The 11,467-nt window shown below is 57.5% G+C and overlaps 1 protein-coding gene across 2 annotated transcripts in view; it reads left to right on the top strand.

Moving 5' to 3' along the window:
• The first annotated feature begins 29 nt into the window (after nt 1-29).
• The window catches only part of TFR2 (transferrin receptor 2), a 14,836-nt gene continuing 3,398 nt past the window's right edge, over nt 30-11,467 (top strand). Inside the window, exons 1-18 of one of the 2 annotated variants that reach the window (XM_034669914.1) lie at nt 30-191; nt 1,315-1,375; nt 1,626-1,875; nt 1,983-2,169; nt 6,871-7,011; nt 7,082-7,193; nt 7,300-7,422; nt 7,807-7,923; nt 8,056-8,195; nt 8,464-8,627; nt 9,248-9,367; nt 9,927-10,009; nt 10,088-10,151; nt 10,252-10,319; nt 10,403-10,479; nt 10,564-10,648; nt 10,737-10,964; nt 11,290-11,430. In XM_034669914.1, coding sequence (XP_034525805.1) covers nt 1,337-1,375; nt 1,626-1,875; nt 1,983-2,169; nt 6,871-7,011; nt 7,082-7,193; nt 7,300-7,422; nt 7,807-7,923; nt 8,056-8,195; nt 8,464-8,627; nt 9,248-9,367; nt 9,927-10,009; nt 10,088-10,151; nt 10,252-10,319; nt 10,403-10,479; nt 10,564-10,648; nt 10,737-10,964; nt 11,290-11,430 — 2,139 coding nt within the window. In that variant the 5' untranslated portion in view covers nt 30-191; nt 1,315-1,336. Of the gene's footprint in view, nt 192-1,314; nt 1,376-1,625; nt 1,876-1,982; nt 2,170-6,815; nt 7,012-7,081; nt 7,194-7,299; nt 7,423-7,806; nt 7,924-8,055; nt 8,196-8,463; nt 8,628-9,247; nt 9,368-9,926; nt 10,010-10,087; nt 10,152-10,251; nt 10,320-10,402; nt 10,480-10,563; nt 10,649-10,736; nt 10,965-11,289; nt 11,431-11,467 lie in introns of those variants that run through there. The other variant, XM_034669915.1, reaches the window with a different exon arrangement.

Raw genomic sequence — 11,467 nt, 5'->3', positions numbered from 1 at the left:
ACGCAGTGAGGCTCCGGCAGAGGCCCGCGAGAAGGCCCCCAGCTAGGAGCGGAGTTGGGGCGGGAAGGGGAGCTGGAGACCCGACCTCGGGGGATTGGGGCGGAGCCGGGGCCAGAGGCGGAGGCTGGGTGGGCGGGGCCTCGGGCCTCAGGTGGGAGGTGGCGCCTAAGCCTCCGCGGATCTGCGCTCAGGTGAGCCCGGCTGCGCTGCGTCTTCCCTCTCCCGGCTCTTGACGGGGGCAAGAATGGGGCGGGGACTGGGGCACTAGTGCGCCCCAGCAGCTCTGAGTTTCTCTCCCAATTTGGGTAGGCGCTGAGGTTTCCCAAGGGAGACCCCTGAGCCCTTCTATTCCAGAGCTACTTGTCTGGGGGTCCTCGGTAGGGCTTGGGGACCTGCACGCCTGCGTGAAATTCTGGGTAAAACTTAGCAGTTTGTGTCTGTGATGTGTTCCTGGGGTGCCCGGACCCAAAAGAGGTAGAAATCAAGTCCTCCCGTCACCAAAGAGACTCAGGTGCCCAGAGAAGACCATGGATTGTTAAAGGTCATCCAACTCTGCCCAGGCCTTGACCAGGACTCTTGCCACCAGTGCCTGGTGGGCCTTGACCCGCGGCTCCGGGAGAACCCCAATATGGAGCACTCACTGGTCCTGCTTGACCATATGCTCCCACCCATGCCCCTCCCTTCCCAGAAGTTAATAGGAGCCCGAGACCCACTTTTCAGCCTGATTCCAATGAGACAGGTATCTACAGGGCCAGACCAACCCCCAGGTCACCCCACTGTCGCAACTTCAGTTTAGGATCGCTTGGGGGCAGGTGTCAGAACAGGGAACTAATGTGTCAGGGAACTAATGTTTACAAGACATGGCTGGGCACTCACTGGTGGGCCTGAAAGCCAGGTGATTTGAGGGGAAGGGAGGTTTTCATGGTGGGGAGCTTAGGAAGGGGTCCCCAAGGACATTGGGAGGGGTGGAAGCAGAAGAGGGTATCCTTATCTTTTTGCCCTCCCGGCTATCAGCCCCCCTCCCCCACCCCTGACGGGAACTAGGAGGCCAAAGTCTGCCCCAAGGTCAAAAAATTGATTGTTTTGCAGGGAGGGGGCAGGAGTGGGACTGTGGAGGGATTGGCAGGGTAGGGCACAGCCCCTCGTCCTCTAGCCTGGGCTGGGGGTTCATATCTGGAAGGCTGGACTGAGGCCAGGACTGTGCCCCCACCCTTTCGGGGGGAGAAGAACCGCTTGGGCTCAGGCTGCCTGCCAGGGCTGATAAGGGGCCCTCTTGGGGCTCCCACAAACGGTTTATCACTGTGGGGGGAACAGCCTGCAGGGCTCAGGAGGGGGCATGAGCATGGAGCGACTTTGGGGTCTACTTCAGAGAACGGTAAGACCAAGCGGGGTTGGGGGACACTTTTGGCCTTCTCTCCAAGTCCCTCAGCCCCTTCCCATACCCCAAGGCCGCCCCCTCCCCTTCCCACCTCCATCTCTCCCCTCCAGCTTGCCTCTCAGGACCCTTTCCCCTGCCTTGTGCTCCTTTGGCACTCCAGAGTCACTGGCTTTTATGGCTAGATCCTGCCCCATCCCCCACACCTCTTTCCCCAGTCTCATGGTCGCTGTGCCCCCCTCCCCCTCAGCAAAGGTTGTCCCCACGACCCTCTCAGACCATCTACAAGCGTGTGGAGGGCACCCAGGAGTGGCGCCTGGAGGAGGAAGAGGAAGACGGGGAGGAGGGGGCTGAGCCAGCAGCCCACTTCTGCCCCATGGAGCTGAGGGGCCCTGACCTGGGCTCTCGAGCAGGGAGGCCAAACCTTGGACTCTGGGCAGCAGCAGGACGAAGGGCTGCCCCCTACCTGGTCCTGACAGCCCTGCTGATCTTCACTGGGGGTGAGAGTCTTCCCCCCTGCCCCACCACCAGTGAAGGGCCCGGGTTAGAGGGATTTATGGCATCCAGACTGGGGCACAAGGAGAATCTCCATCTTGCCATCCCTCAGCTTTCCTTCTGGGCTATGTGGCCTTCCGAGGGTCCTGCCAGGCATGTGGGGATGACGTGTTGGTGGTCAGCGAGGACATAAACTATGAGCCGGGCCCAGACTCCCACCAGGGCACACTGTACTGGAGCGACCTCCAGGCCATGTTCCTGCGGCACCTGGGGGAGGGGCGCCTGGAGGACACCATCAGGTAAGGGTCAGCCTGCCCCCTTCCCAGCCCTTGAAAACCCTCACTCACTCACTTAGACTCAGCCTCCTTTCCTCTCCTCCCAGGACCCTGATGTGGGGTCCCTTCTGAGTCCTTCCACTCGCCTCCCTGGCCTCCCTGTTCCATGGTCCTGGGAAGGATGTCAGGCATTTGGGGCTGAGGAGAGGGAGAGTGTTCCAGAGATAAGAGGGCAGAGGACTCGGGGTCTGAACGGGGCACACTTGGGAGATGCGGGAGCTGAGTGAGAGCAGAGGGGTCCAGTATCCAGAGAGGAGGTGAGACGAATCCAGAAAAGTCCTGAATGCCACATCATGGAGCTTGGATTTTGACCGGTGGCTGCAGGGAGCTCTGGGGAGGGGGGGGCTCTGAGAAGGGACACTTTAAGGAATCAGAAAAAAAATGAGCAAGCAAATGCATTCATGAGAGCAGACCATCCCCCTCCATCTGCATTATGAGAGATGCCAGCCAGACACAGACCGTGCAGGCCCAGAGCACAGCACAAGCAGGTCGGGGTTTCTCTTGTTCTGCTGAGGTCACTTTCCCCATCGGGAAGGATCTGCCCAGGTACGTCCAGAGAAGAGGATGGGCCACCAGTAGGCCTCTCTTGGGTCAGGAATGGCATTTCAGTGGATTCTCCTGGGTTTTCCAAGTAGAAAGTCGTATAAGCTATAGACGCTGAGAGATACATAACTTCTTTCTCAGTGCTTACACCCTTTGTGTCCTTCTCATTGCTTATTGCATTAAAGTGGATGTGACTTTAGGTAATGATGACAGGAGATAGGCCTATCTCCTGACTTTCGTAGGAATGTCTTTATACAGCTTTGTTATTGAGTGTGAACTTTCCTGTAGACTCTGGATAGTTTTTTAAAAATGAATCAAGGAAGTTTCCTTCTACTTCTAGCTGTCTCCTTCTCCTTCTTCCTCCTCCTCCTCCTCCCATTCCCCTTCCTCCTCCTCCTCCCTCCTCCTCCTCCCCCTTCTCCTCCTCCTCCTTCTTCTTCATGATCAGGAAAGGAGAGACAGGTTTGGATTTTTTTTCAAATATTTTGCCAGAATGTACTGAAATGGTCACCTGATTTTTCTGCTTTAATTTATGTCTGTACGTTTTTAGTTTACATTTTCTGTAGTAATTGGTATTGATGGGTTTTCTTGTCTTCGTGAGATCGATGCGAAACTTGATCGAGGCGTATTATTACTCTTTGGATGCACTGCTGGATCCACTTTGCTCACAGGCCTTACGTCTGTGGGATCAACAACACGCAGGGTTTCTTATTTTCTTGAGCAACACTAGGTCGTCTGGGTGCAGGCTGAGCAGGCGGATGGTTTCTCAGGTCCCACGGTGGGGTGTGGCCCTGGGGATGCCATCAGAGGGCAGGGAGGCAAGAGGGTGATGGTGAAGGGGAGCGAGCAGTGAAGTGATGCACGCCCCCAGGGTGGATGGAGAAGGAAGGAATGGGACAGTCGGGAGCACTCAGTATGGTTGAGGGGCAGGTGTAGAGAGGAGTCAAGAAGCAAGCTGAAACCCGACAACTCTAGTCAGAGAGTGGCATATTGGAACTTTTGAGATTTATCTGATCAGCCATGTCCTACTTATCTGGATGTGTCCAGCACCTAGCAAAGTGCCTGGCATTAAGTTGGTGCTCAGTAAATCCCCAGTGGATAAAGATTCCGGAGACGGAATTCTGAGTAATGACAAGACCCATGTGGGCGTGGCGAGGGAAGTGAGCCGCTGGACTGAGTGACACTGAAGAGGTCATCATTCATCTATCCACCACATATCTTCGAGCACCTACTATGTGGCAGGTGCTAGGCCAAGTAGGTGGGGACAGTAGAGCAGAGAACAAAAGTCTGGGCCTTGTCCTTATGGAGCTTGCAGTCTATGGGGGGAAATCAATACTGAACTGATAATCACGTTCATGGCATATATTTATCACTAGGATTACTGTTTTGAAGGAAAAATAAAAGATTGCGGAATGACTATAACCAGGGGGACCTGACTTAGATTGGGGGCCAGGGAAGGCTTCCTCGAGGAAGTGATGAGCTGAAGCCTGAGGTGTGAGTCCTTTACCAGGCAAAGAGAAGGTGGCAAAGCATTTCAGGTCAGAGAACAGCAGGTGCAAAGGGTCTGGGGTGGGAGATTGTGGCTTATTGGAAGACGTGAAGGAAGGTCCATGTGGTTGTCTGAATGAGAGCAGAGGGGTCCAGTATCCAGACAGGCGGTGGGACAGACCCAGAAAAGTCTTGAATGACACATCATGGAGCTTGGATTTTGACCTCTGGCCTCGGGGAGCTGCCGTGTCAAGGTGGATGTGGTTCAGGCCTTAAAAGGCCCTAATGGCTACACAAACTGCTTTGGATCTTCTCCTAAGAGGAAAGAGAGAAATGAAGACTTTAAAACAATAGCATATCATGACCAGATGTAGGGGGAGGGCTTTTTGTTTTGTTTTGTTTTTTTAAGGTCAGTACAAAGAACAGAGTTTATGATACTCCTGAGGTGGTAGTTCAGTGTCTCAGTGAAGGGCTTTTTTGTTTTTTTGTTTTTTTAAGATTTTATTTATTTATTTATTTATTTATTTATTTATTTATTTATTTATTTTTACAGAGATAGAGACAGCCAGCAAGAGAGGGAACACAAGCAGGGGGAGTGGGAGAGGAAGAAGCAGGCTCATAGCAGAGGAGCCTGATGTGGGGCTCGATCCCAGAATGCCGGGATCACGCCCTGAGCCGAAGGCAGATGCTTAACCGCTGTGCCACCCAGGCGCCCCCTGTTTTGTTTTTTAAAGATTTTATTTTTAAGTAATCTTTACACCCAACCTGGGGCTCGAACTTACAACTCTGAGGTCAGGAGTCGCGTGAGCGCCCGCTGGCTGAGCTAGCCAGGCGCCCCAGTGAAGGGCTTTTTTATTTGATTTCCGTCCCTAACCCTGACCGCTCTTTCCCATCCCCTCCCCCAGAAGCACCTCATCTGATGTGTTTGATGTGTGCCTTTAAATTCACAAGTGGCTTTGCCATGTATGTAATGTTTTATGTGCATCTGTGGGTTTTTCAAAACATTAATGTTTGTATAAAATCCTCTATGTTCATTATTTTAAAAGTTAAGCCATATGCAAAAATATAAAGAGGAAAGTTAGAAAAAAATCACTCCAAGACGTACTACTCAGATATAGCTATCTCCAGTGTGTTTTTAATTTTGATAAACTTTTTTTTTTTTAACCTAACACTGTTTGCAAGGTCTGTCTGTATTGCAGTGTGGACGTCACATTCATTGTTAGGCACAGGAACCCACAGGGTGCAGCACCCATTTTACGAACACACTGACAGATGCAGTTTCTTTTTCTTTTTTTTTCCTAAGATTTTATTTATTTATTTGAGGGAGAAGGAGAGCATGAGCGGGGACATGGGCAGAGGGAGAGGGAAAAGTAGACTCCCCGCTGAGCAGGGAGCCCAATGAGGGGCTTGATCCCAGGACCCCAGGATCATGACCTGAGCCGAAGGCAGACGCTTAACTGACTGAGCCACCCAGGAGCCCTGACAGAGGCAGTTTCAAACAAATGCTCGAGCTCCTGGATCGGAACGGGAGGGGGCAGCAGGAATGGTACTGAGAAAGCCACGGCGATCACGGAGTCCTGGGGTGCAGGGGTCCTCTTGAGAGCTGAGGGTTGGAGGCTGAGACCAGGGCGCACCCTGCATGTGGATTTTGAAGTGGTGACACAACGTGAGTGGACCGTGGTGTGGAGAGGAAAATGCCAAGCCAGATGCCAAAGCCCTTGATGAAAGCGGACAAGTGACCGATTGGCTGGAAGAAGGGCAGAGGAGGGGAGAGCTGGATGGCACAGGCTTCAAAAGGAGAGAGGTTAATCGGAGGAGAAATGGGCAGGACTTCCAACAGTGGAGCCAGGAGCCTGCCTCCGCTCCAAGCCTGGGTGGTATGAGACCCTGAGTTCTCTCCTGAGCTCAAGAGCCCCATAGGAGATCTGGCCTCTCAAGGGACAGCTTGGGTTTCTGCCCAGGCCAAAGGTGGAGGGGTATTCAATGAGGACGCTGGGGAAGGAGGAGTCTGCCTTGGAGATGGCAAAGGTGAGGCCCTTTGGCAGGGAGGCCATGTGGGGGCATGGAAGGTGAGATGAAGAACAGGGGGTTGCTCAGGGGACAAGAGGCTCAGTTAGGTGGTGACTATGGAAGAAGACAGGGTGAAGTGTCCAAGACAAGGGACCCCGCTATCATACCAGTAATCACAGTGTAAGATGTCTCCGTGAGACCCAGCTGGAGGACGGGGTAGATGGAGGGCCGCCTCTGCCCACTTAGTCCTTTGGAAGAAAAGCGTTTTCACGCGTGGGGCGGAGCACGGCCAGTGTGCATATATGGGTATGTGTATGTGTGTGCGTGGGGGGGGCAGGAGATAGATTGGTGAGTTTGGCCTGGACCAGGAAAAACCTAAGGGATGGTGGGCAGGATACCACCCTATCGGAAGCTAGGGCTTTAAGCAGAAGGAGGCAGCCTTAGAGACAGCCCGGTGGTGACCGGATGGATGGTGGTGGCAGGGGTCAGGGAGAGACTTAGGAGCTCCTCACCGCCCAGGGCCACCCCACGTCTCTGGCATCATTCCCTCCTCCCTCCCTCTCCTCCAGGCGCCCAGAAGTCCCTCTCCCCTTCCGCGCCCCAATCCCACCTCTTCCCGCTCAGGCAAACCAGCCTTCGGAAAAGGATGGCTGGCTCGGCCGGAATGGCCGCTCTGGCTCAGGACATCCGGGGGGCGCTCTCGAGCCAAAAGCTGGACCACGTGTGGATGGACACGCACTACGTGGGGCTGCAGTTTCCAGACCCGTGAGTACGCGGGGGGCGCGCGGGGGGCGCGCGGGGGCGCGCGGAGACGCTCACCACCTCTCCTCTTCAGGGCTCATCCCAATACCCTGCACTGGGTCGGTGAGGCTGGGAACCTCGGGGAGCCCCTGCAGCTGGAGGACCACGACGTCTACTGTCCCTACAGCGCTACGGGCAACGCCACGGTGAGCGCCCCGCGTCCCGTTCCCAGGACCGGGGCAGCGCGCGCCCTTTCCCGGGTGGCGGAGGAGGGACCCGGAGCGCACGCCTCACCGTCCTCCCCATCCCCAGGGAGAGCTGGTGTACGCCCACTACGGGCGGCCGGAGGACCTGCAGGACCTGCGGGTCCGGGGCGTGGAGCCGGCGGGGCGCCTCCTGCTGGTGCGCTTGGGGGAGATCAGCTTTGCCCAGAAGGTGAGGGGGGGGGGCGGGTAGCGTGGAGCGGGGAGGGTGCAGGGCTGGGGAACGCCAAGATAGGATAGCGGCGGATGGGAAGCGTCTAGGAGGCTGTCAGAGAAAAAAAAGAAAGAACCAAGTGGGTTGTTAGAAAATGTTGGCGGGAAACAAAATCGGGAGGTTGGGATGGGGAACAAACACGGAGGAATGCAAAGGACAGTGGGGTTTGAGGGATGCCAAGGCACTGGGGGAAGGCGGGACGACTACGGTCAGGCGGTGCTCACAGCCTGTCTGTGGTTCCATGACAGAGGAGCAGAGGCAGTCACGTCTCCTTACTTCCCCTGCCCTTACAAATCGGTTTTCTCTGGGAGAAGGAGTCCGTTAGACACTTTTCTTCTCCAGGTGGCCAGTGCCCAGGACTTCGGGGCCCGAGGAGTGCTCATTTACCCCGATCCAGCAGACTTCTCCCAGGACCCACACAAGCTCAGCCTGTCCAGCCACAGGGCTGTGTATGGACATGTGAGTCTGGGGGCAGCCAGCAGTGGATTCTTGGGGTCCCCAGACCTGGACCTCCTTGTCTGGGATGGGGCTGGTAGGCTACTCCTCGGAGCCCAGCTCACAGCTTTGGCGTGGACACCCCTTTCCTCACAGGTGCACCTGGGAACTGGGGACCCGTACACGCCTGGCTTCCCTTCCTTTAATCAAACCCAGTTCCCTCCAGTCCAGTCCTCTGGCCTCCCTAACATCCCTGCTCAGCCCATCAGTGCAGACATCGCCTCCCTCCTGCTGAGGTGAGGGGCCTGTGGGGAGGAGGAAAGGAGATGTAGCTAGCCTGTAAAGTGCTTTTGGCTGAACTAAAAAAAGATGGATCTTCTGGCTGGGCACGGGCTCACTTTGAGCAGGACATAACCTGCACAACTGTCCAAGGCAGCAGGCAGAGTGCAGAAGTAGAGCTGGGGCCAGAAGGTGGGAGGGAAAGAGCAAAGAGGGAGCTCTGGGCTCTTCTATAGCCTGGGCCTCTCTGCCACTTCCAACACTTTCTGCCCTGCCTCTCTCCAGGAAGCTCCAAGGCCCTGTGGCCCCCCAGGAATGGCAGGGGCGCCTCCCAGGCTCCCCTTACCGCCTGGGCCCTGGGCCAGGCTTGCACCTCGGGGTCAACAACCACAGGGTCTCCACCCCCATCAGCAACATCTTTGGCTGCATCGAGGGCCGCTCAGAGCCAGGTGTGCTCGCTTGCCCAGCATCACCCACAGCCGGCAGGAGGGGAGCCGCCACTCATGAACCCTGGCTAGAGATGGGGCTGAAGCAGGAAGCCCCAGGGGAGTGGGCAAGAGTAGTGCCCAGTGGAGGGTACAGTGGGCTGAGCGGGGAGGAAGGCTGGCAAGTTGAGGCTGATCTGGGACTGAGGGGGGTAGCAGTGGATAGATCCCATGGTCAAATCTGTCCAGAGAAAGGGTGGGCATTCAGCACAGGAGTGAGTTCCCTAGCACTGGAGGTGAGCAAGCATGTGTTGGGTGATATTATAGTGTGAACAGCAGTTCCGATGAGATAGATGAACCTTTCAAGCCTAACTAGACTCAGATAGTGGTGGGCAATCAGAGTGGGTTCTTGAGCCGAAGAGTATGGTACCTACAAGCACTGAGGGAGAGACACAGGGGGGCCTGTGATGTGGCTCAGAGGAGAATGCTGGAGCAGGGGTGCGGGTGGATTAGAGAGAAACGTTAGGGAGGAAAACCTGTTAGGACTTACGCTGGACATGGCCGACTGCCCCACAACCACTGCCCTCCCCGGTACTCTCTGGGTATTGCCAATGTAAGGACGTCAAAAGCCTCCCCTCCCGCAGATCATTACGTTGTCATCGGGGCCCAGAGGGATGCATGGGGCCCAGGAGCGGCCAAGTCCGCTGTGGGGACAGCCATACTGCTGGAGCTGGTGCGGACCTTTTCCTCCATGGTGAGCAACGGTAAGGTCAGGGCCTGGGCCGGGCAGCTGGGGCTGTGGCCCGAGCCAGCACAGGGCAGAGAGGCGGTCAGGTGCACAGGCTAGAGGGGGGCAACGCAGGCCTGGGCTCCAAACCTGGCTTCCTCACGTTCCAGTTGCATGGCCCTGGGCAAGTCACTTTACCTCTGTTTCCTCATCCAAACATGAAAGTAGAGCTGGCCCTGGAGCAGCGCCAGGTTTAGGGGCGCGGACTCCTCTGCTCAGTTGAAAATCTGCATGTAAATGGACCCACGCAGTTCAAACCCATGTTCAAGGGTCAGCTATAACCGTAGTCCTTGGTCTGAGGGAAGCATTAAGCAGGAGACTCCGTATGAAAGCAAGCTCCCTCACTGTGATGGTGGAGTCAGGGGCGGGGGGNNNGGGGGGTGGGGGGGGAGGTGGGCGGAGCTGGGGGCTTGGTGGGAGGGACGGAGAGACCCCAGGGCTGCAGAGACCCCAGGGCCGCAGGACAGAAGAAGACAAAGATGGGTCTTTGCTCGGCGTCCAGTGGAGCCCATCCTCCTGACCCACTCTGCTTCTAGGCTTCCAGCCCCGCAGGAGTCTTCTCTTCATCAGCTGGGACGGAGGTGACTTTGGGAGTGTGGGCTCCACGGAGTGGCTGGAGGGAATGTGGGGTCCAGGGCCGGGAGTCAGGCAGTGGGAAGAGGTGGGGGCTTTTAAACCCCACGTCCCTCACTCACAGGGCTACCTCAGCGTGCTGCACCTCAAAGCCGTGGTCTACGTGAGCCTGGACAACGCAGTGCTGGGTAAGTGGGGGCGGTGCCCCCCGCTGGGCGCCCCCTGGTGCCCCCTGGCCACGGGGGCCCCAGCCTTGAGCCTGGCATCCCTTCTCCTCCCTCTCTGCAGGAGACGACAAGTTCCATGCCAAGACCAGCCCTCTTCTGATCAGCCTCATAGAGAACATCCTGAAGCAGGCAAGAGCCTGGCCAGGAGCAGGGGATGAAGGGAAGCTGGTGGCGGCCAGAGACTGACCCGTGCCCCCTACCCTGCCCCCCAGGTGGACTCTCCTAACCGCAGTGGGCAGACCCTCTATGAGCAGGTGGTGTTCAACAATCACAGCTGGGATGCTGAAGTGTAAGTTGGGGCCGGGAGGGAGGGAGGGAGGACAGCTGTGGGGGGAGCCGATCCCACAGAGCCCTCCCACCTGCCCACTCCCAGGATCCGGCCGCTGCCCATGGACAGCAGTGCCTATTCCTTCACCGCCTTTGCGGGGGTCCCTGCCGTCGAGTTCTCCTTCATGGAGGTGAGACTTCCCGGCCCTGCCCCAGAGCTGCAACCCCTCCGCCTGTCTGCACCAAGGCCCTGCGCCAGCCCGCGCCCTGTCCCGGCAGGACGGCCAGGCGTACCCATTCCTGCACACGAAGGACGACACCTACGAGAACCTACACAGGGCGCTGCGCGGCCGCCTGCCCGCCGTGGCCCAGGCTGTGGCCCAGCTTGCCGGGCAGCTGCTGATCCGGCTCAGCCACGATCACCTGCTGCCTCTGGACTTCGGCCGCTACGGGGACGTGGTCCTCAGGCACATCGGCAGCCTCAACGAGTTCTCTGGGGACCTGAAGGTCCAAGATACCAACGCTGCTTCTGGGGGTGGGGGGCGCTATATCCCCTCAAAGTGTGGCCCAATCCAGAGGTCTGGCCCCTCCGCCCCACAGTCCCTAGGGTCTAGTCCCCTCTGGTAACCTGGCCCCTTGACTCCTGCCCTAGGACCCAGCTGGTCCCCTCCCAACCGCCCAGGTCTTCTTCCCTCTCCCAGCATCCCATCCCCCATCCCCCCTCCTCCTGTCAGCCCTGGGGTCCTGGCCCCTTCCCCCAGCATCTGGATCCCCAGCCTAGGCCGGGGTCCTGGCCCCCGTGTCCTGTCCCAGCCTGCATCTGCACCCTCAGGCCCGCGGGCTGACCCTCCAGTGGGTGTACTCGGCGCGGGGGGACTACATCCGGGCGGCGGAGAAGCTGCGGAAGGAGATCTACAGCTCCGAGGAGAGCGACGAGCGGCTGACGCGCATGTACAACGTGCGCATCATGCGGGTGAGGCCCCGTCCGCCCCTCCCACCCACCCCCGGAG

The sequence above is a fragment of the Ailuropoda melanoleuca genome, chromosome 10, assembly GCF_002007445.2.
Source record: "Ailuropoda melanoleuca isolate Jingjing chromosome 10, ASM200744v2, whole genome shotgun sequence".
NCBI classification, from domain to species: domain Eukaryota; kingdom Metazoa; phylum Chordata; class Mammalia; order Carnivora; family Ursidae; genus Ailuropoda; species Ailuropoda melanoleuca.
The sequence above is the reverse complement of the archived record's forward strand: the minus strand, read 5'-3'. Positions and strand labels throughout refer to the sequence as shown.